Below are 21,505 nucleotides of genomic sequence, written 5' to 3'. Positions count from 1 at the left end.
GCGATTTGGCCTTGCAGTCGATGTCGATGGTTCGCCTGGAGTTACCCATGATCTTTTACGCTTAGGATTCTCAAAATATATCCACTTTTCATCGCCAGTCACAATTCGATGGAAAAATGATTTTCTTTTGTACCTGGCGAGCAGCATTTCGCAAGTGGTTTTTCGGTTTTCCTGCTGTCTTTCATTCAGTTCATGTGGAACCAATTTTCCCATCTTCTGGATCTTTCCCATAGCTTTCAAACGTATGGAGACGGCTTCTCGTGTTACATTTAATTGATCCGCGAGTTGTTGTTGCGTTTGCGTGTCATCCTCATCCAACAATGCTTGCAATTCGCTGTCTTCAAACTTTTTCGGTGGTCTTTCACGTTCTTCGTTCCTCACGTCAAAATCGCCACTTTTGAATTTTTTAAACCACTCAAAGAACTGTGATTTACCAAGAGCGTGCTCACCATAAACTTCGACAAGCATTCGATGCGATTCTGCAGCAGTTTTCTTCAAATGGTAACAGAAAATCAATGCTGTCCGCAAATCCTAGTTTCCAGGCACAAAATTCGACATGTTCAACGCTATTACAAACTATGCTGTTATATAAAACTTGTATTGTTGTGAGTTGAAAATCTTTGTCAGAGATGTCAACAAGGAAATGGCGCCAATGACGCGGTTTGACGGTAACTACATTGACAGCTAGGACTATCTATGGGCAAATTCCGGTTTCATATTTACAGACCTGGTATCTTAAAAACATGCTGAAAAAATTCTAAAGATGTCCATTGCAAATTGGTGTTGTCTTAAATATATTGTAATATTTAAAACAAACAAATTTTACTTACAAATTCACGTTAAATCTTTCATTTTTCACGAGTTTAGTGAAGGTTTTCATCTTTCACGAGTTTATTACAAAATTTTCACTTTTCACGAGTTCACACTAGGGAAAAAGATTCATAATCGCTACCCTGGGCATTAGTCATGAATCTTTTCACGTGAGTTTAATTTTACTATCGATCATATAACTTTTTTCCCTAGCATGAAATCGTGAAAAATGAACAATTTCTAAATATTTGTAATAATTATTATAAACTTGTTTTATTTAATGCACATCTGTATTTATAATGCATAATATATTGTTGTAATATTTTCTTTGTATATTTTATGCAAAATTCTTTATCATATAATTTCAATTTTAAAAAAGTATGCAACCATACAAAGTAAAATTCACTGAAGCAGTTGTCCACATTGAATTGTGGAATAGGCATGCGTAATATTACAATTTACATATTTGCGCATGATGATAGTATTATACTATTTTTCACGTTTTAGTCATCAACCATGTAAGCTAAAACGTGAAAAGTAAGTGTGCATATTTGTAATACTTATATGGTAAAATAAAAATAATCTAGTGATTTCTTTGTTGGGTGTTAGGTCATGAATGCTTCCGAAATACTCAAAGTTAGGTCAAGTTGAGTTAGTTTTATTATAGTATATGTTTTAACTCAACCCAGCGCATTTGCATAGAGCATAATTACATTAAAGTGAGAAAATAATAGATTATAAATATTCTCATGTTTGCTTATAATATTTCTTCATATTATATATTATTTGTTTAGAATGAATATAACACACAAACAAAAAATATAATAATAAAATAATAAAATTAATTACAATAATATAATAATAATTATTATTACCTATATAATTCCTGAAATTGTTTTTCTAGGATATCAAAAGGATCTTGAATATCTCTTAAAATTTTACGCAATTCGTAAATTCTCGTTTCCTTCATTTTGTTCTTCATTAACTATCCACCATGCAGCAGCCATCGTAATTGATTAACTTATTATGAATATGGATATTACTTTTCAGGGGAAATATCAATTCGCATGAAAGTTTTCATTTTTTCACTTTTTTGCTTTATTTTCATTTTTTCACGAATTCATCCTAGAAAAGATACATGATCGACCCCCTGAAGCAGCCAAAACATTTGACACAGCATGTACTTTCTTGCGAGAGTTCGAGATACGTGGCAGAGTATCGATACTCGATATTCGATACTCGATATTCGATACTCTCGAACAACTTTGATAGTAAATACAAAATTTCTTGCAGCTTTTTCTCTCTTCTTTATCACAAGTGTAAAGTAAAAGCGTGCTCGCTTTGAGAAGGAATTTTATTCAATTTTATCTAAGTTATGTAAGTTATGTTTACCTCTTCCACTTATGATAGACATAATATATATAACCGATTATATAACAGAAAGATGCGATATGCGACATGTATTAGAAAACTATCACGATACGTGATATTTTTTGCGATGTATGATAAGAAACTATCATGATATCGCACAAATTATATCACGATATTGCACAAAGACTTTCCGTCAAAAAAACATTTGCTAAAAGCGTTACTTTTAGCAATAGAAGAGAGTTCGGAATATGGGTCTTTATTTTCCCAGGTACTTTAGACTCATTTGTATTGCTTTTTTCAATTTTATTGATTTCGGAATTTCAATTTATCTTTAGTTGATCGTTATTTCGCGAAAATAAAACCAATCGAATCAGAGAATGAGGGCGAAAACACCACTTAGTGAAAGCGGGAAAGCGTGAATCGATTCGATATTTATCGCTTGAGTCGATACTCTCGAATGCATGTGTCCCCACCCGGGCGGGCGGTGCACGCGCGCCATCGAATGGGCGATATTTTCCTTCGTTCGCTGACGGAGCGGTACACGCGAAGTGTCGCTCTTTCGCGGAGCTATCGGCGTGACTCGCGTTTTTCCCCATCGATGCGAGTGAGTGTCCGTCTGATCCAGTCGAACGAAATATGGCGAGCTGCAGGTTGTTCGGCGCCCTCGCGCGTTGCACCCGTGCCAACGCGACTTACGTGACACGTGCAGGTGATTACGACTGAGTTCGTCGTGCATATCTTCATGCTAAAAGCACCATTCTATCTTTATCGCTCATCATACGTGCTGTAGGAAGATAGAACGATGCCTTCAGCACGAAAACGCGCAAGCCGAACTTAGCCTAGGTATATGTGACTCGGAACGTTTCGAACAGAAAAAAACGAATCAAAGAATTCGATTTAGAAACGATCTATCAGCGATCGACCTGCGGCAGGATCTTGCTCGTTACGTGGCCGGGTTGTAACTTCGTTTTCAAGGATCACCCGGGATCCACGTAACGCGCAAAAAACAATCTCGATAAATGAATGATATATCGACCCAATTTCGGTTGGCAGTGGGCGAACAGTAGGCATTGGACAATATCACGAGGAATTAGCGGTCGAACTAGATATTCTTGAAGCTGTGTGCTGTGTTCTTGAAGTCAGTGTTAAATGTAATCTATAGGTTGGGCTGGATTCAAAAGGATTTAGCCGATATGGATTCGGCGCGACCTTTGATCCTATGTCGTATAAAGAGAAGCGGAGAGAGAGAGAGAGAGAGCCGGTTACTGTAAGGTCGATCAGCGTTAACTTGTGATAACTATGACGGTCTTGGCACCGACAGTAGTTGTCGCTAGGAATAAACTGCTACATTTTATGTATTTTGAACTCAGTGAATACATTCATATTATTACTCGGAATTTGCAGAGACTTAAACAACTTGAACCGTTCAATTTTTTATGCCAAACTTCAAGTCGTTCGGGAATCCTGAGACTGTCTTCCATTTACAATAATTATTATTTTTATTTCAATTTTTCTCATTGCTTATGTCCAGAATACCCGAACAATTCGAATGAGCAGATCAATCATTGGTTTCGAAATGTCAAAATTTAAAATTAAAATGTTTTCATCTGGACTAACTTATGCACTAACCCAAGTGGAACAACGTTATCTTAAAGTATTCCATTTTACTAATATATTATAAAATTAGGTCAGAATAACTTTATTTTCGATAAAAAAACTTAAGTTTCTGATTACTGAAAGGGTTATCTAATGTCCGCCCAAAAGATAACTTTTAATATCCAAAAAGATATCATTTACCCGGGAAAAAAAGTTCAGATAAAAGCCAGATATGGCTTTCTTCGTAGTATATATTTAATTTGTATCCATGTACCAACTTGATACTTTTATATCTACCCGGGAAAAAAAAGTTCATATAAAAGCCAGATATGGATTTTGTTAAGATCTGATCATATATAATCAAATTTAATTCAGATATGATTTAGATCTGTCCATATATAATCATATATAATTGTATATATGATTATATATGATTATATATATGATTATATATGATTATATATGATTATATATAGACAAATCTGAATCATATCTGAATTATATCTGATTATATTTGATCAGATCTTGACGAAATCCATATCTGGCTTTTATATGAACTTTTTTTTCCCGAGTAGATATAAAAGTATCAAGTTGGTACATGGATACAAATTAAATATATACTAAATGATAACTGTAAGATGTATAAATGAACTAGCTATTAACCAACTGTAAACTGTTATTTAATCGATATTATATTAATGAAGACGAATTATTGACATTGACTTGTTATCTTATAGACGAATATCTTATATGGCGAATTATTGACATTGACTTGTTATCTTATAGATACGTTCCAAAAATTAACTTCAAGAACGTTAACCTGTTCTGTAAATAGGCAACCTGTTCTACTTGGGATCATTTTGATTGGGATCGTTTTGTCTGAATTTCAAATAACAAGAACAAATAAAAAATAAAGAATCTTTTTATGAATAAGCTAAATAATTCTGAATTATGAATAATGATTTACATTTTATACACTCTAAATGATACGAATATAGGTTTAGAAAAAGAAAGAACTTATTAAATCTGTCATAATCAGAAAATAAATGTTGAAAAAATATTGGAATAAAAAGTTATCGAAAGTATCAAAATTAAGTTATCGATACAACTCGAATATAAAGTTAAATATCGTATAAAAATCATATTATTTATTATTTATTACTTATTATAATATATATTTTCTTATTATATATATTTTCAATGTGTGTATATATCTCCATTAAAAATTATGAACTGTACTGTGCCTTATTCTGCATATTGTATTCTGTATTGAACTACCAGATTCCCTATATTTTAACTTTTGGCTATATCTTTGCAGGTTTGTATCAAATATCAAGAACATTAGCAACTGAAGCAAATAGAAAACATTTCAAATGCAAAATAGTAGACAATGTAGCAGTCATCGCAATGGACTCACCAGGAGTCAAGGTATATATGCAATATACAATTACAGTTTCTAATTTAATTCAATTGTCCTGTTCTTTTTAGCTGCACTAGTGCAATAAGTTAGAGTGAGAAAAAATATATTTGTCTCATTCTATTAGTTACTTAATTTAAATACTTATCTTTAGATAAGTTGTGTAACATGCTTACATAATATTACACTAGAGCAGTGTTTATCATTAATGTGCTCATTTAAACGCAAAACATTTAAATATTAAAACAGAAAAAACATATATTAATACAGATTTTCGTCTTTTGTTAACACAGATGAATACCATAAACAAGGAAGTTATGGAGGAAATCAAAGGGTTATTGACGGAAATTCAATCAAATTCACTTGTAAATGCTATGGTTCTCATCAGTGGAAAACCAGATAATTTTATCGCTGGTGCAGATATTAGTATGTTAGAAAATCTTACAAGCGTAGAGAGTAGTTATGAAATGATTATAGAAGGACATCGTATTTTCAATATGATATCAACAAGCAGCAAGCCAATTGTTGCTGCCATTCAAGGCAGTTGTCTTGGTGGAGGATTAGAGGTAATATCTAATATTCACGTCCAATACTTAAAATAGACACATAAAACTTCTTTATCAGTTACTGTAGCTATAATGAACCCTATCGGAGATAGTTTTTACGGTGTATTACGAAATAATATAGATTTTTTGTTGTTATTATTTTTATTTTAATAATTAAATTAAATATATATATAATTGTGGTGAGCCTTTAAAAAAAATAAAATTTTATTATATATAAACTAAAGTATGTAGAAAAATGCGAGGCACATAAAAAAAGATATTTTATAGTAATAAATAGAAAAATTATTAATTAGTTTGTTTTGTTTAGGTCGCATTAGCATGTCATTACAGACTTGCCGTTAACAATAAAAAGACTAGTCTTGGATTACCTGAAGTAATGCTCGGGTTACTTCCTGGCGGTGGTGGCACTCAACGATTACCTCAGACAGTTTCTCTTCTTACTGCTCTGGATATGATGCTCACCGGTAAAATGATTAAAGCTGACAGAGCAAAGAAACTTGGATTGGTGGACATGATAGTGAACCGTCTCGGCCCAGGAATTGGAACACCCGAAGAAAAGTAAAAATGCAAATAAAAAGTGCATTTTCAAATAAATTTGCTTAGACTTAACATTCTAACTTTCACTAATTTCATCTTCTTGTAAATTAAAATCTCATATCTCTCTAAATTAAAAGAGTATTGTATTAAAAGAGTATTATTTAATATTTTAAAATATCGAAAAACCGATTTCAAAATATCGAATAATTTTTTTTTTCATAAATTGAATAAAGTAAGATTGTGAAAAATCTTAAAAAATCAAAGAACTTATAAATATCTGTTTTTTTTTTCAGTACACTGAGGTACTTAGAAGAGACCGCAGTGAAAACCGCACAAGATCTTGCAAATGGAAAACTGAAAGTCCAACGTGGCCCAAAATCTATGGCAGACAAGATAGTCCAGCAGGTTCTGTCTTTCAATTTTCTCAAAGACCAGATATTCAAAAAAGCAAAGGCCCAAGTGATGAAACAAACTGGTGGTATGTATCCTGCTCCGCTCAAAATCTTAGAAGTGGTGAGAGCCGGCCTGGACAAAGGCTTCGTTGCTGGACTCGAGGCCGAGGCCAAAGGATTCAGTCAATTATCAGTTACGCCGCAGTGTAAGGGCCTCATCAGTCTATTCTTCGGTCAAACAGCCTGCAAAAAGAATCGCTTTGGCTCAGCGACAAATGCACCCAAGTACGTTTTCTAATAAACTTTTATATAGAATTCGGCCTAATATAATTAATTGGATAAATTATTATTACACATTAGAAAAATATGTAATATTTGTATATAACAGTTACCTTCGGTTACAGTTAACCTTTCAGTTATAGTTAACTTCGATAATAATTGATTATTATTATTATCGGTTTATTATTATTATGAGCAGAAAAATCGCTGTGGTTGGTGCGGGTTTGATGGGCGCGGGCATTGTCCAAGTCAGCATTGACAAAGGTTACAACGTTGTTATGAAGGATACCAACGAAAGCGGACTATATCGTGGTATAAATCAAATTCAAAAAGGCTTAAACAATGCCGTGAAGCGCAAACGAATCTCAAAGTACGTATTTCCCCACTGATATTAAAGTTGTAACAGAATTGCATTCTTTTTAATGAGGATTTTTCTGCAGTATTGAAAAAGACAAATACCTCTCACAACTCGACACAACGTTGAATTATAACTCCTTCAAGAATGTAGACGTGGTGATTGAAGCAGTGTTCGAGGATATCGGTATTAAGCATAAGGTCCTGAAGGAAATTGAATCCGTGGTGCCGAGTCACTGTGTCATTGCTACCAATACGTCCGCAATTCCTATTTCGAAGATCGCTGCTGGCTGCAGTCGTCCTGATAAAGTAATATATTTTCTATTATGTGTCAAATTATACGTTCATTTACATCAAGTATAAGAGAAGTCGTTATAAGAGAAGTTTTAAACGTAAATTTAACATAAAAATAGAGTAAATTATAATTGAAAAGAGAGAAATATATGAATATATGCGATTCTTACAAAACTCGACTTTTACAGGTGATCGGTATGCATTATTTCTCTCCCGTCGATAAGATGCAACTATTAGAAATTATAACACACAAGGAAACGTCCGAGGAAACCATCAGAACCGCTGTGGATGTCGGCCTGAAACAGGGCAAGACCGTTATTACGGTCGGTGATTGCCCTGGATTTTACACCACTAGGATACTTGCCGCGATGCAGTCAGAAGCAATGAGGCTGTTGCAGGTGAGCGATAATAATTAGGAGTATATTTGTGATAATGATTACTTTTCACCGAAGTGTGATTCTATTTCTATTAAACATAAAACGAATGTGGTTTGTTAAACAGGAGGGTGTAGATCCACTAGGCCTGGACAGGTTGACAAAAACATTCGGCTTCCCAGTTGGTGCGTCCACTCTATCCGACGAAGTCGGCCTCGATGTTGGTGCTCACATCATTGTTGATATCGCTAAAGCTTACGGCAAGCGCTTCGAGGGCGGTACCGCAAACATTCTCGACGACATGGTTAAGGCTGGTTTTCTCGGTAAACTTTCAATTATAATCTTTGAAACCTTCGTTGAGTAAATTCCTAAAAAATAAAACTGGGGCATTTATTCCATTACACACGAGTAATGGAGTAATGTGTGTACGAAAGAATTAAGTATTTATCGTTTACTTCATAATTTACTTATAATTCAATTCGAAACTATCTTATGTAAAGAGTTTATTCTACATATTTTACACGTTTATTTTAGGGCGCAAGTCCGGCAAAGGTTTATTTGTATACGAGACCAACTCTAAGCACAGAGATGTGAATACCGGTGCCTTGGACATCTTGAAGAAATACCAGCTTGAACCCAAAGGTAGCACATCCGATGAAGACCGTCAATTAAGGATGGTCTCGCGGTTCGTCAACGAGGCAGTGTTATGCTTGGAAGAAAATATTCTAGCCAATCCCGTAAGTTAATATAGCTTGTTTATCTAAGACTTCCTGCATAACTACTTAACGTTAGTAGATAATAAGAAGATTAATCTGAATAATTTTACACAAGATATAAAAATTCTATATATATATATATAGGATATTCATAAATTCTCGCTGTAATTTACATCTCAAAATGTTCATTCTAAATAGATCTCTTGTAGTTTGGCACGCCAAACATTTTTCAGATCAATAAGATGTTTCTTTAATACTAATCGATAAGAGTTGAGAATCATGGAATTTTGTAAATTGTTTTCCCATCTTTATACTCTTTGCAATTAGCATTCTCCTTGGCTTTTCACTTATTAACGATTTATAATTTAGGTGGAAGGCAACGTGGGAGCTGTGTTCGGCTTGGGTTTTCCACCATTCACGGGCGGTCCGTTCCGCTGGGTAGATTATTACGGTGCGCATCGACTCGTTAAGAAGATGGAGGAATTCCGAAGTCACTACGGCGAAGCTTTCCAACCATGTCAAACGTTACTCGATATGGCAGCCGACTCTACACGAAAGTTCCATCCGAAGTAAAAGTTCGATAGGAGTCTATCGCAAGCGAATTTCTACGTTAATCAATCCTTTCTCGTTCATTCTAAAACTATATATTCCATCCACTTCATAAACAAAAACCACTTCAAAAATAGATACAGAAATTATTAATCCTTCTTAATTCTGCAATGCAATTTGATACTCGCATCATATTTTACGTGTTCTAATTTAGTTATTTTAAGATCAGCTGAAACTATTTATCGTTCTTTAATGCTGAAGGAACTTTTAAACATTTTTATATTTTTTCTTTTTTTTAGCTGACTTATCACAGAATAAACTTAAAAGGAAGTTTATCAAATGTGCACTTTCCGAACTTTATAAATTAAAAGTACAATATCATACTTCTTTTACTTTTTAATTATTTGTATTATTAATTACTTAAATCTCATTATTGAAGTGATATCTATCTGAATAATGTAATTTTTATCTGAAATATAATCTTTCTACCCTGAATATTTGTAGAAAATTTAGCTTAGCCTTTTACTGAAGAAATAGCTTTGCGAACTTTGCGATTAACGAAACTATTAGAGAAAGTTTCAGCTGCTCTTGCGAATAACGGATTTGTTTTTGCGAAGTATAGTACATGTGATTCCACGTCTTCAAATCGGATAGAATAAGAGGGCCTAATACGTATCATGTATAATACGCAGAGACTGTTGTGACGTGTAAAGTACTATATATTTTTGGACTTGGAATTTACACGGCCCATTTAGCGGCGTTCCGCGGAAGTATTGTAGATAGAGTCGTGCATTTATTACTTTCAAGAGTTTTATATGCTGCCACAGACTTTGATACTACCACACGCATATATATGTAGGGTTACGTTTGTAAATTAGATGAAGTTATGTAACAATTGTACATCTATTTTTGCAAAGTTTATCGAGAGAATAAAGTCTTTCTACATTTAATTTATATTCTATTTTTTCTTCAGATTATTTTTAACGATTTTTTGTTGTTTACTAATTCGATTGATTTAAATTCTTCGATTTTTCTATCTTCTATGTGTCTATCTTCAATTTCACGATTAAGTTTTATTTGATGTTTTTTCCCGCTAATTCTCTCTCTCTCTCTCACAATTATGTACATATATATGTCATTCAATATTTCTGCTATTCATTATTGCGATCCAACGAGACGTTTTATAATGCCGTTTCATGATTCAACGTTTTTTCACTTAATTTACAATAACGACGTATGCGGAAATGATTTGTTTTCGCATTTAACAGCAAATTGATGCAATAGACGTGACGACAAAAAAGAGACTAATGAACCTGCCCGTTAATTACTATTACTGCTGCACGCAGACGCAATATAGAAATGGAAATATTTAGCTTGATGCAACAGCCGAGAGATGTTGCACCCTTGTTTACGTCGATATCTTTCCTGTTAAAGAACGTTCAGTTTTAAAGTGACTCAAAACACAAATATCTGATATTTTTCTCCTTTCATGTCTATTATTTGTTCTATTATCTCGAAACAGAATCAACCCTCGAAATAACCTTCACGATTCTTCCAAATTCTCAAATTTCCGCATTTCAAATTCTGAAAAATTCACAATTTACTTTCTGTATATACTAAGATGAAAGATTACATTATCGCGTTATAAATACCACAAATATTAATGATCTTATTGCGTTAAAATTCGATTTTCCCTTACCGGGAATTTGTTTGAGCGTTTAACAACGAAAATACTTAATCGTTGAGGAAAAAAGCTACGATAGAGACAAACGTCAACCTGTCTCACCCAAATAAATCCTCAACACGGGTCTGCGTTTCGTTTTTTCGCAAGAACTTCGCTCGAGCTTCGAATTTCAATAAAGGTGAACGAAGGGTAATCGCGAGGATATTTTGCGTCATCTACCGGTCCAGCACACCTGTTTGTGATATCAACATCGCTCAATGAGATCGAGTCCTTGGCTGATGCAAGAAAATCGGAGATTTCACGAGTTACTGCCGTCGCGTCGTTATATGCACGACGACGATGTTGTTCTCGTCCTGTTCTGGTGTTGCGCACCGGCTCCGGAAAAGTCCAGAGACGATCGGACACCGCCTTCTTGAAACGCGGTTGCGACAGCCCGCTTACGTCAGCAAAAATGCGTCTCCTTGAGGTTTTCACGTCGAGGAAAATTCGTCTAAAGTAATTTCGCCATTTTGTTCAATCTGGCAGGAATGAGTCCTGGACGGAAGTACGAAAAAATGGTCATCCCCTCTAAGTATGTTATCTAAAAACATAAAAAACGCCGAGGTGGCGACAAAAAAATTTATCACGATTTTGTTATCGCGGTATATTTGAATAGAATCATGAAGACAGCATCTTTCTGTCTTGTGTTTCCACCCTGAGAAAAAATACTTGAAAATTTATTTATGGGATTTAAAATTTATTTCAGTAAAATAAATTTATTTCAGTAAATTAATTTTTCTGTGAATAAACTTTATATCCCACAAATAAATTTTCAAATATTTTCTTTCCAGTGTGGTGAATCCTTTAGGAATAAACGTAAATAGTCATTATAACTGCGAGATGATTTCCTCGTGAATTCATTACAGTTACATTTACATTTCATCCATGACCGATATTTCCTTGACATATTGCTCATTTCAATTACCAGACATGTCTCGGTACTCGTCCGCGATAAAGATAATACTTGGCGGAGTTTAGATGAGATATGTGATAAAAAAATCGTCACTGATAGAGTACATCTAGACATTCGATAAAACTTTAGAATCATTGGCTAATCATGTGCGTATCATTTTCATTTTTGAATTTTCAGACACTGATAATAAATCTCAGACGTGAAACAATGATGAATTTGCAGAGTAAAGTAGAATATATAAACAAAAAGAGAGAGAGAGAAGGAGAGAAGATAAAAAGTATTCTCTATTTTAAAATAGGATAAATAATTTTCCGTGAATTCGTAATAGAATGCAAAACCACGTGTCCCTGTATCACTTGATTAAAGAGACAATTGCTTTATGTTGAGTAGATATATAAAATCTCTCTTTCAAGACTGAATTTTATCATCTCTCAATCATTAGGAGACATCTTTTTCGAGTCGATCAGCCTGTATTTTTAAAAGTGTATAAGTGTTTGTGACTCGCGCTAGCACGAGACGAAGATCGTCGCTAATAATATTTTCACCTGTGCCGAGCCGCCAGACGAATCTTATCGATGTCGGTGATCTCGCCAAGACCAAGAGTCTGGTCGGTGATCGTCTAGCAGCAACAATTCCGTTGAATTGCAGCAGTCGCCCTATCTTTCTTTTTCTCCCCCTTTTTTAACAATTTTGTGTATGCGATTTCAGCGAAATCAGATCTCATGTTGACGTTTTTCTTTCAGAAAAATGGCTTTTCAGGATGTTTTGATATTTTTGCCGAATTTCGGTGCGTTTTCGTTCGAATAAAAACGATGAATGATCCACATCTGAGATGAATTTAGCTCCACGTGCAGACAGTCGTATCTTATCGCCAGATGTTTGTCTGGTATTCACGCAAAGGCACGTTCACGGGAGCGACGCGACGCATTGGTGAACACGATGTCATCACCGACGAATGTAACTTCTCATATCGCGCTGACGACTACGTGTGCGTCGAGACCATTCAGTAGTTCTGCGTAATTCAGCTCCCTTTTCGTCAAGCTCCCTTATCACAATGACCATGTTGTGCCGCGACCTTCCTCACGGAATTAAAACCGCGTATCCTCAACCCGCTCCTCGGCTACACGAGAAATCCGCTTCTTCCGGTGAAAGGAAGATCCCGAGATACAAAATGTTAATACGAGAAAAAGTATTTAAATATCTATTGCTAATTGATTCTTGCTTGTTCAAGTAGAAACGAGTGTGAGCATCTAAAATATAAGTGAAGTACACTGAGAAAAAATACTTGAAAATTTTTATTTGCAAGATATAAAGTTTATTTTTCTGTAAATCGACGTCATATCCCACAAATAAAATTTCACAAAGTACTTTTTTGTCAGTATAATGAAGATATCGATGCAAATTACAAAATATTGCAAGAGAGGGAGACAAAAAGGAAAGAGATGGATTCGTAACGATTTACGAAAGTATACAATTTATTTAACTGTAGAAAAAATCTTGACAGTTTAACGATACATATATACAATAAAGTCTTATACCTCCGGGCGAGAGTATTTCTTACCCGACCGTGATACATATGCGTGCACGATGCCACGGGCGAATCTGGGCGCTTTGCGGGTCGCAACAATCACGAGAGTCGCCCGTGTGCGCGCGTGGACACGAGAGAGAAATAGAATATTAAATAAACTCTGGAAGAAAAAAAACAACACGTTGCGAGTCTCTGCGGAATAAACGCGGGAGAATTGTGATTCGAGGGGAGAAATATAATAACAAAATCGTCGACAAAGAAACCACGTTCTCCGCGATCTCGCCGTTGAATCCACCTTTGCGCCCCTGGTTCATTAACCAACATGCGTAACTAACCATCGGCGATCTATAATCTTAGAAGCCGCTGCATAACTGTTTTAAATATACATCGTAACACACATCTCGCTCTTTCTCGTAAATAAATATTCTTCCTTCTCTTCTCTGTCTCTCGGTCAACGCGCTGAAGAAGCTTGGTGCGCGCGTTTGAGACCTCTTCGTCGAGAGCAGCTGGTTCCTAGAGAGTGACTCGAGTGGCTCGACACGATGCTCCAAAAGCCGTGCGAAAGATATCCGAAGAAAGAATCCGCAATACCGTTGGCGCATCGTCTTCCTTCAAACGTCTGCATCGCTTGAATGGAGCCGCCGAGCAATCGATGATGGCACCCGCAAAAGCTTGAAACCCGTCTTCTCTGACAGCCAATATTTAGCGTTAATAATGCGTGATTTGGATTCGATTCTGTTTGTAATATGAGCGATTACACTCGCCGTTATCGCACTCCTCAAGGAGCATATGGCCACATTTGACGCTGAATACACACTGCGAACATGAGCCTCACTCTCTGAGAGGAACTCTCCAGCCGTGATACTCTCGATTAAACTGTGCACTAGCCTTCACGCGTCACGGATCACAGACTCACTTAGGTACTCGGTTCGTGGACGGTGATGAAGTCCTCCTACTCGATGACTTATCGCCGTTTTGTGTTTTTTACTTTGTATCCTTAAGTACGGCTCTCTCTCTCTCTCTCTCTCTCTCTCTCTCTCTCTCTCTCTGTTCTATCTTCAATCTCTACTCCTATTTAGCTTCGCATATCTGCATCTTCGATGTTCCCACTATGAGAAACAGTGTTTATACATGCCAGCTGATTTACATTCTTTTCCCGTGGATTATACCTTCAAGTCTCGACGACCTCATCATCTTCTTAACTGACCAGATTATGCGGGTTAATCAGTTGGCCGCTGCCACGTTTAGGCTTCCAGCAGCACTTCATCGAATACAAGATCGACTCCCCGTCTTTAACAGTCATCCGGAATCAGTTTAACTGATCGCTTGCATTGTTTACTTGCATTGTTCAACTCGAATATCCAAATATGGAGTTCTTCACCTTCATCTCCGCATACTGGGAGCGATCCGGGACCCGGAATCAGGGTCCGCGCGCACACGCGCGGAGAGCATAAAATATAGCTTTCAGGCGACTTTGGTGGTCGCGCTTCAAATGGTTCAAGCTGCCAATTGAGGCGGTAACAGTTGTGGTACCGGGTGCGCCGTTAATCGCGGTGCCAACACCGGCAACAAACTCACTCTCAAGGGTGCGGAAGCCACCTGCGAAGCGGAGATCTGATTACCGGAAGAAGACGATGACGACGACGAGGACGAAGACGACTTGTCCCTGGCGTGGCGCTTCACGTGCTTCGCCAGATGGTCGCTCCTCATGAAGCGCCTCTGGCAGACGGCGCAAGCGAACTTCTTCTCGCCAGTATGTGTCCGCTTATGCCGCGAGAGCTCGTCGCTGCGGGAAAAGCGGCGATTGCAATCCTCGTAGGGACACGGGAACGGCCGCTCGCCAGTGTGCGTGCGCGTGTGCGCTTTTAAGTGCGACGACTTGAAATAGTTCTTGCCGCAGCCCTGATATTCGCACTCGTACACGCGACGACGCATCTCCGTGGCGCCTGTGCTCGTCATACTGGCAGTCACGGTGGCGGTTGCCGGCGCAGCGTTGGTTACAAGTAAAAGAGGCGCTCGAGGTAAGACCAAGGGTGATCCCAACAGACTGGCCACGACGATAGGCGCTGGCTTGGGTGCCAGGGGCTGTAATCTCGGTAATTGTTGCTGTTGCTGTGTTTGTTGTGGGCTGCTCTCGCGGTCAGTATTCTTGCTGTTGACGATGATCTCCTCCTTACGCCGGCTCATCTTAAACTTTAAGCTGCGCAACACGTTCTCCCTTGGCTCTGTCGTATTCACTCGCACGGTTGCCCGCGGACTACTGGCGCGCTGCCGCGCGACGGTCTGCTGATCACGTGGCGCGGCGTGGTCGCTGACCGTGGAACAGCCCGTTAAATTGGCCGGGCTGCAGGTGCCGTCCCGATTTGCGCGCATTATCACGGAAACCCGGGCTGACTCTGGGCTCGGCGGCGGCGTGCCGTCCAGCAACAGCTGAAAAAAGAACGACGGTGGCCACTAAGTTGAGGAGCCTGATGATTCATTAAATGTAGAATAACGAATCTTTTATTACAATGCTCGAACAAGACTGAAAAACATTCTTTGGCTTAGCGAGGGACGAGAGAACAATTTGAAAAAAGACAATCCAGAGCGAATGGAGTTTCTGTCGATTTCTGGGATGTATTGCAAACTTTATATCTACGACTTCTATTCTTATCAAAGAATTATGTCACGCGAGATACGTCTACTCGAAGGATAAAAAGACGTAACCGGTAAAATGGTGCATGCGCGCGCACTCGAACGGAGTCGTATCGCAACAACTTGCTCGCGTGACGCTCGACGTTGCAGTCGATTAGGTCGAGAAGAGAAATCGAAGGGGGAACGGCCGCGAGGAAAGAGAGAGGATTGTTTGCAAGCAAAGTCCGTCTGTCGATAAGGCCATCCGCTGTTTACCTTCGTCAGTTCGCACTGCTCGACGCATTGCCGTTTTCGTGGCGGCTCGTCCTCCTCGGTATCGGAAGGCTGAGGAGTGGGCGGCAGGACGGGATGAGAGCCCGCATCCTCCTCGTCTTTTCGCTCAGACTTCTCCGACTGGCCCGGAAGCTTCTCCCCCAATAAAGCCGCGACGCTAAATGACAACTGCAACGGTTCTATCTGCAAAATAAAGAAGGATGTGAGCACATAAAGGAATACCAGCGAGTCTTTTGGCGCGAGACATTGAAAAGTTTAAATTCGTTTAAAAAATGATAGATAAATGTGGGGTCGTGTTTATAAATACGAAACAAGATGATTGAGGGATATGATTTCAAAACAGATACAGCTAAAAGATTAGATGCATGTGTAATCCTTAATATTTATTCTTGGAAGATATTCTGTTATCTCAGTTGAAAAAATAAAATGATGTATAATGAGCAGTTTTGTTTCTAATATCTATGTTGTTGATCGTTTTATCTTCACTTTTTACTTGTTTATTTAATCTCACACTTATGCTTCATTCATGTCTTATGATTTGTTGTGTCGCAATTTTTCGCTTCCACAATCATCGAAATATGAGTTCAATTTCCGATCAAAAGAAATTTACCTTGAAAATTAGTTACCGAAATAGCTAGTTAGTGCCATGACCGATATCAAATCTACTAGTCGTTTTTGAGGTCGCTAAACAAAATGAGTAATTAAAAGTTAAATAAAAATTGCACATGGAAATTAAATTCAAAAACACCACGTGCCAGGTAAAACGCGCTATTCACACGCGATCAGCCGCGACGAAGTCAACAACGAAATCCCTGTGACACACAAGATGCGGAAGATGTTCGAGTTTCGCGGGCTACGAGATGCGATGTTGTGGCGGTACATTTAATTCGCTGTCACTTACGTGCTTCAGCTGGGGCGAGGCCGGCGGCGAAAGAGGTGCCTGGTTCGCGTCCATATTCGCGCAGGACCGACGACACGGCTCGGCCGGACAATGAGGGAAAGGAAAAAGAAGTCCGAAGGCTTTGCTCAGAGCCAACGGGAAAGCCGAAAGAAAGAAGGAAACGAGAAGAAAAAAGAAACGCCCGAAGAGGTACCACACGCGCAAAGGCGAGCCTACGCGCGGCAAAAGTGGAGCGACGACGGTCCGTACGTAACGACCGGGTGTCTCGCAGCGCAATGAAGCTTTCTCGGGTCGTCGCTGCCTTGGGACGCGCCGATTCGCGTCGCTGCATGTGTGCGTGATTATAAACGCCGCGCTCGCGCGGCCAATCGCGGCGAGGGGCTCGCCGGCGGCCGGCCAATCCGCGCCACCTGATCAGGCCGGCGCCGCGTGATCGCAGGCGTGCTGTTCACGTGCTCCAGGTCTGACTCGAGCCGTGATCGTGACGTCAGCGCGCGTGGCGAATGCGGTCGATACGTTATGGCGTCACGGCGCGTCTTGAGCGTCATGCAACTTCCACACCTCTCCTTCTTCTCCACGGATGTACGTCGCTCTTTGTCGCGACCGTACGCCGGCGGTCGGTCTCTTTTTCTCTCTTTCTCAGTGTGCGTATACGTGCACGTGCATCCATTCGTACCCGTGAACGGCCTCGTCTAACTTTGTGCGTGCTCTCCTCCGCGGTTTAAACTCAGCTCTCTTTGCTCTATCTCCTTCTCTGTCCCGCTCGATCCCTTCCTTCACTCCGTCGTACTCAGTCTCTTATTTTATGCAGACGCAATGACCCTTGTTCTACGCTACGCTGTTTTCGCAAATGTTGCGTTATTCCTTCAAGCTTCTTATTTATGTCACATGTTTGTCGCTTCCTTTTTTTCTTCTTCTCTTGCGTACCCGAGTTAATCATAAAAATCATGTAACGCTTTATTTTTACGCTTCTGATGTCAACAAAGTTTACCGCGTTTCTCTCTCCGCGAAAGCAAAATCGACTTCGCGCTGTGGATCTATTAATGCTTCGTAGAGAGAATTGTCATCATAACATTGTGTGTTGTTAACCGAATTCTCTCTTTTTCTTTCTTTGCTTCTCCTACGCTTCTCCTTTTGTTTTAGCTTTATTCTCTGCGAATGACTCCCATGCTGTGACACACCCGCATCCGGTGTGTGTATCGGTCACGACGAAGCATCCAAACGAGCCCACGCGAGCCCCCGAATCGACGATATGTTGTAGAAGCACTTGACACGTCGAAGATTCGCACCGCCAGTCGCGTCGCGACGAAATGACGCATCGCTAAGTTGTACGTCTGGAAACGCGTCTGGAATAAAAACAAAAATGATCGTCGTCGTTTCGCATGCTAATAAATTTAGTCTCCGTATATTAGACAACATCGTGTTTTTCGACGTTCCTGTTTGTTGATTTCCTTATTAAGTAAAGAACTGGAGACAACGATTTGCAAAAGATAACAAGCAGCCAATAAAACGCGCGTATGACAACCTGATAATAAATCGCTTCACCGCGTGCGATCTCCTCGTCTTCGCCGATAATGGTAAGATGCACGTTGATTATTACGTCGGGTATGTTTAATGACTGGTTAGTTTTTGCGAACTCTTCTTTCTACCTTTCTTTCTAGATGAAACTTTCAACGAAACCTGTCATTAAAAAAATAAATTACTTATATATAAGAACTAGTGGACTCAAAAAGATTAATCAACTTAGGACCGATTTTTTATAGTAGTTTAAACTTGGACTTCAATTTACACTCCGTTCTAACAATGTGTTTAATGCATTTGAACAAAGTTTAAATTTAAGTCTAAGATTAAGCTTGTCCAGGTTTAAGTTAACTACTAAAGAATCGAAAAAAAATGAGAAGATTTATAAACTTAAAGAGATATCTTCAGATTTTACAGACTTTTAAGGTAGATACTGGCTCGGCATTCTTCGTTTCTTGCGCTTTAATGTTATGAAGAGACAGTTAAGCGTCATTCGGGAAAGGTCCAAGGTCCAGTCCCCAAGAAGAGGCATTCGGCTCCTCGATCAAGACTGCGTTAAATATATCAACCGCCCACTTCACTGTTGCTCAATTCGGGTTTACCTCGGACTATGGCGGCTTTTCCATCAGTCTTTCAAGGGAATCTCCTGAAGGCTACCGTTTTGGATGCGCATTTCCAAAGCTAACACGATCAAACACTCGAGTTCTGCAAATACAATCGTGCTCGAGAGCACGTGGTAGATTAGATCAAGTCAGCTTCAAGAGACGCTGCTTAGCTATAGATAGATACTTTGCGATATCGTACTATCGAATCGAATGAATGTAGAAGTTTCGCGCGAAGCGGATAGTACGTACAAAAACATAAGCGGTAAAACTTGAGTAGTAAGCAGATCGATCAATAACGCTGGAGAGAATTTCAAAACACGATAATCTCGTTCTCGGTAATTTTCGATTGCGATTGGCCAACTCGCTTACTGCTTATGTTTTATTACTTCAGTTTTTATGTACTAATTTGTATACATTGCTCGAAGCTATCTAAGTTGAAATTCTCGACCGTATAGATTTGTTTGCTGCCTAAGAGCCAATGCACAAGCACATCCGTAACATGTTACGTTACGTTAAATACTGACAATACAATGACTTGTACGTAAACTTAAACTTAAGTCAACGCACAAAGAAATCCATAAACTTAACATGTTACGGATGTTTTCGTGCAGAGGCTCTAACTTCTCGCTCTACGTTTGTCTATATGCAAAGATTCAAAATAGCGCGCCCTAAAATTCGTGCCCTTTCCAAAATGGGGAGAAAACGTTTGTTCACTTCTGGTACGTTTGTGTGGTAAAATCTGTTCTTTTTAGAAAAGCAATCACGAATCTTTTTTTCCGCTGTGAATTTGTGACAAGTGAATATTTGCAAACGCTTTCGAGTTAGAAAAATTTTTACTTTTTACGAGTTTATCTTAAGCCAGTGGCACACGATGCTTATTTTCATGCTGGTTTGCTTGCTGGATGGAAATACTCTGTTCTGATTGGTGCATTTCTGAAGATGGATGAAAATGCACCATTCAAAATGGAATATTTCCATCCAACAAGCAATCCAGCACGAAAACAAGCACCATGTGCCGCTGGCTTTAGAAAAGATTCATTATCAACACTCTGAAATTATCAACACTAAGCTTACATTTCTCTCTTTTAGAGCCGACTTTTCTAGGTTCTTGGTAAGCTGACTAATCATATCTTTGTCTACTGTGAGGAAAAAACAGACATAAGCATAAGACTGTTAGCCTACTAAATGACTGAAACAAGCGGAGTGTGGAAAAGAAGAGAGACAAAGTTTTAGTGCAGCACTAACTGAGCTGAAAAGAACAAGCCTATTACCACACACCATTGTCTGCCTCACTTCGTGGTAGACAACATGCGCGTGAACGCGAATCAGCCAGCGGGCTCGTGATCGGCGATCACGAACGCGGCCTCGTCCGCCTCGCGCTCGCTATCTCGCGAGTTAACGCCGACGCGCAAAAGTGTCGTTGATCTTGTTTTGAAGGCGAGTATCAGGCGACGAGCAAGTCCCGCGCGCGTGAATTCCGACCGAAAAAAAAATGGTTTTTCTCAGCCGGCACGAGATCGATCGATCTGGATGTTCGATCGACGCGGAAGGAAATGGAACAACGGATATGTATTGTCGTCGTTGTGTCGTCGTGCGTTGTCGTCGTTGTTGTCGTTGTGCGTTGTCGTCGTCATTGGGTGCGTCAGCAAACTCAACAGTTGCACAACAGTTGAGTAATTCGTCAATGTAATTGGTCTAGATTTAGGGATCTAACAGTAAGAACCAATAATCGCTGATTGCTCACTGAGCGTTTTTTTCGCTGAACGCGTCCATTGTCAGACACGGGGTTTCGGTTTCCGCAATCGAACTCGATCGAGATTATATCGGTTTCGAAGACCGAGACGGCGAATAACGCGAAGTTGCGCATCAGCCTTACCGTCGATGACTTCACGATCGTCGGAGATGAAAAGAAGTCGCCGAGACGGCACGAATTTTTTTTTAAACGCCTGTAAGATATCTAAGGCACATATTAATGATAATTATCTGGAATACTTGTCTCCTGTGACATATTCGAATTCGGAGTTAAACACGAGTCTTTTACACAGAGAGAAAAAAATATCTAAGAAATAAAAAAAAATTTATTTACGGTAAGCACTGATAACATTACTCATATATTTACTCATATAATGATATAAAATATTTAATAATAACA

General features: G+C 38.9%; 2 protein-coding genes across 2 annotated transcripts; one reads left to right on the top strand and one right to left on the bottom strand.

Moving 5' to 3' along the window:
* The first annotated feature begins 2,686 nt into the window (after positions 1-2,686).
* LOC116847312 (trifunctional enzyme subunit alpha, mitochondrial) lies at positions 2,687-10,205 on the top strand. The gene is made up of 11 exons (XM_032822183.1): positions 2,687-2,890; positions 5,096-5,205; positions 5,488-5,760; positions 6,068-6,318; positions 6,591-6,974; positions 7,168-7,338; positions 7,409-7,631; positions 7,805-8,014; positions 8,118-8,313; positions 8,525-8,727; positions 9,076-10,205. Exons 1-11 carry the CDS (start codon positions 2,818-2,820, stop codon positions 9,277-9,279), a joined length of 2,298 nt encoding a protein of 765 aa, XP_032678074.1. The 5' UTR covers positions 2,687-2,817; the 3' UTR covers positions 9,280-10,205.
* A 3,143-nt stretch (positions 10,206-13,348) lies between these two features.
* Positions 13,349-18,536, bottom strand: LOC116847316 (Krueppel-like factor luna). The gene is made up of 3 exons (XM_032822188.1): positions 17,228-18,536; positions 16,309-16,509; positions 13,349-15,849 (listed from the first exon to the last, which is right to left on the bottom strand). The coding sequence occupies exons 1-3, from the start codon at positions 17,279-17,281 to the stop codon at positions 14,917-14,919; spliced, it is 1,188 nt and encodes a 395-aa protein (XP_032678079.1). The 5' UTR covers positions 17,282-18,536; the 3' UTR covers positions 13,349-14,916.
* Between the last annotated feature and the right edge of the window lie 2,969 nt (positions 18,537-21,505).

Source organism: Odontomachus brunneus, unplaced genomic scaffold, assembly GCF_010583005.1.
Source record: "Odontomachus brunneus isolate Ranch 3 - 2012 unplaced genomic scaffold, Obru_v1 Obru_scaffold_076, whole genome shotgun sequence".
Taxonomy (NCBI): Eukaryota; Metazoa; Arthropoda; class Insecta; order Hymenoptera; family Formicidae; genus Odontomachus; species Odontomachus brunneus.
The sequence above is the reverse complement of the archived record's forward strand: the minus strand, read 5'-3'. Positions and strand labels throughout refer to the sequence as shown.

Bases quoted from the DNA above. Each gene is read 5' to 3' on its own strand.
- LOC116847316 (XM_032822188.1), bottom strand. From the start codon at position 17,281: ATGGACGCGAACCAGGCACCTCTTTCGCCGCCGGCCTCGCCCCAGCTG. The intron at 16,510-17,227 runs GTAAGTGACAGC...TTTATTTTGCAG, and splicing joins CCTCGCCCCAGCTGAAGCAC to ATAGAACCGTTGCAGTTGTC. The intron at 15,850-16,308 runs GTAAACAGCGGA...TTCTTTTTTCAG, and splicing joins AGCAGTGCGAACTGACGAAG to CTGTTGCTGGACGGCACGCC.
- LOC116847312 (XM_032822183.1), top strand. From the start codon at position 2,818: ATGGCGAGCTGCAGGTTGTTCGGCGCCCTCGCGCGTTGCACCCGTGCC. The intron at 6,319-6,590 runs GTAAAAATGCAA...TTTTTTTTTCAG, and splicing joins ATTGGAACACCCGAAGAAAA to TACACTGAGGTACTTAGAAG. The intron at 8,015-8,117 runs GTGAGCGATAAT...TTTGTTAAACAG, and splicing joins AAGCAATGAGGCTGTTGCAG to GAGGGTGTAGATCCACTAGG.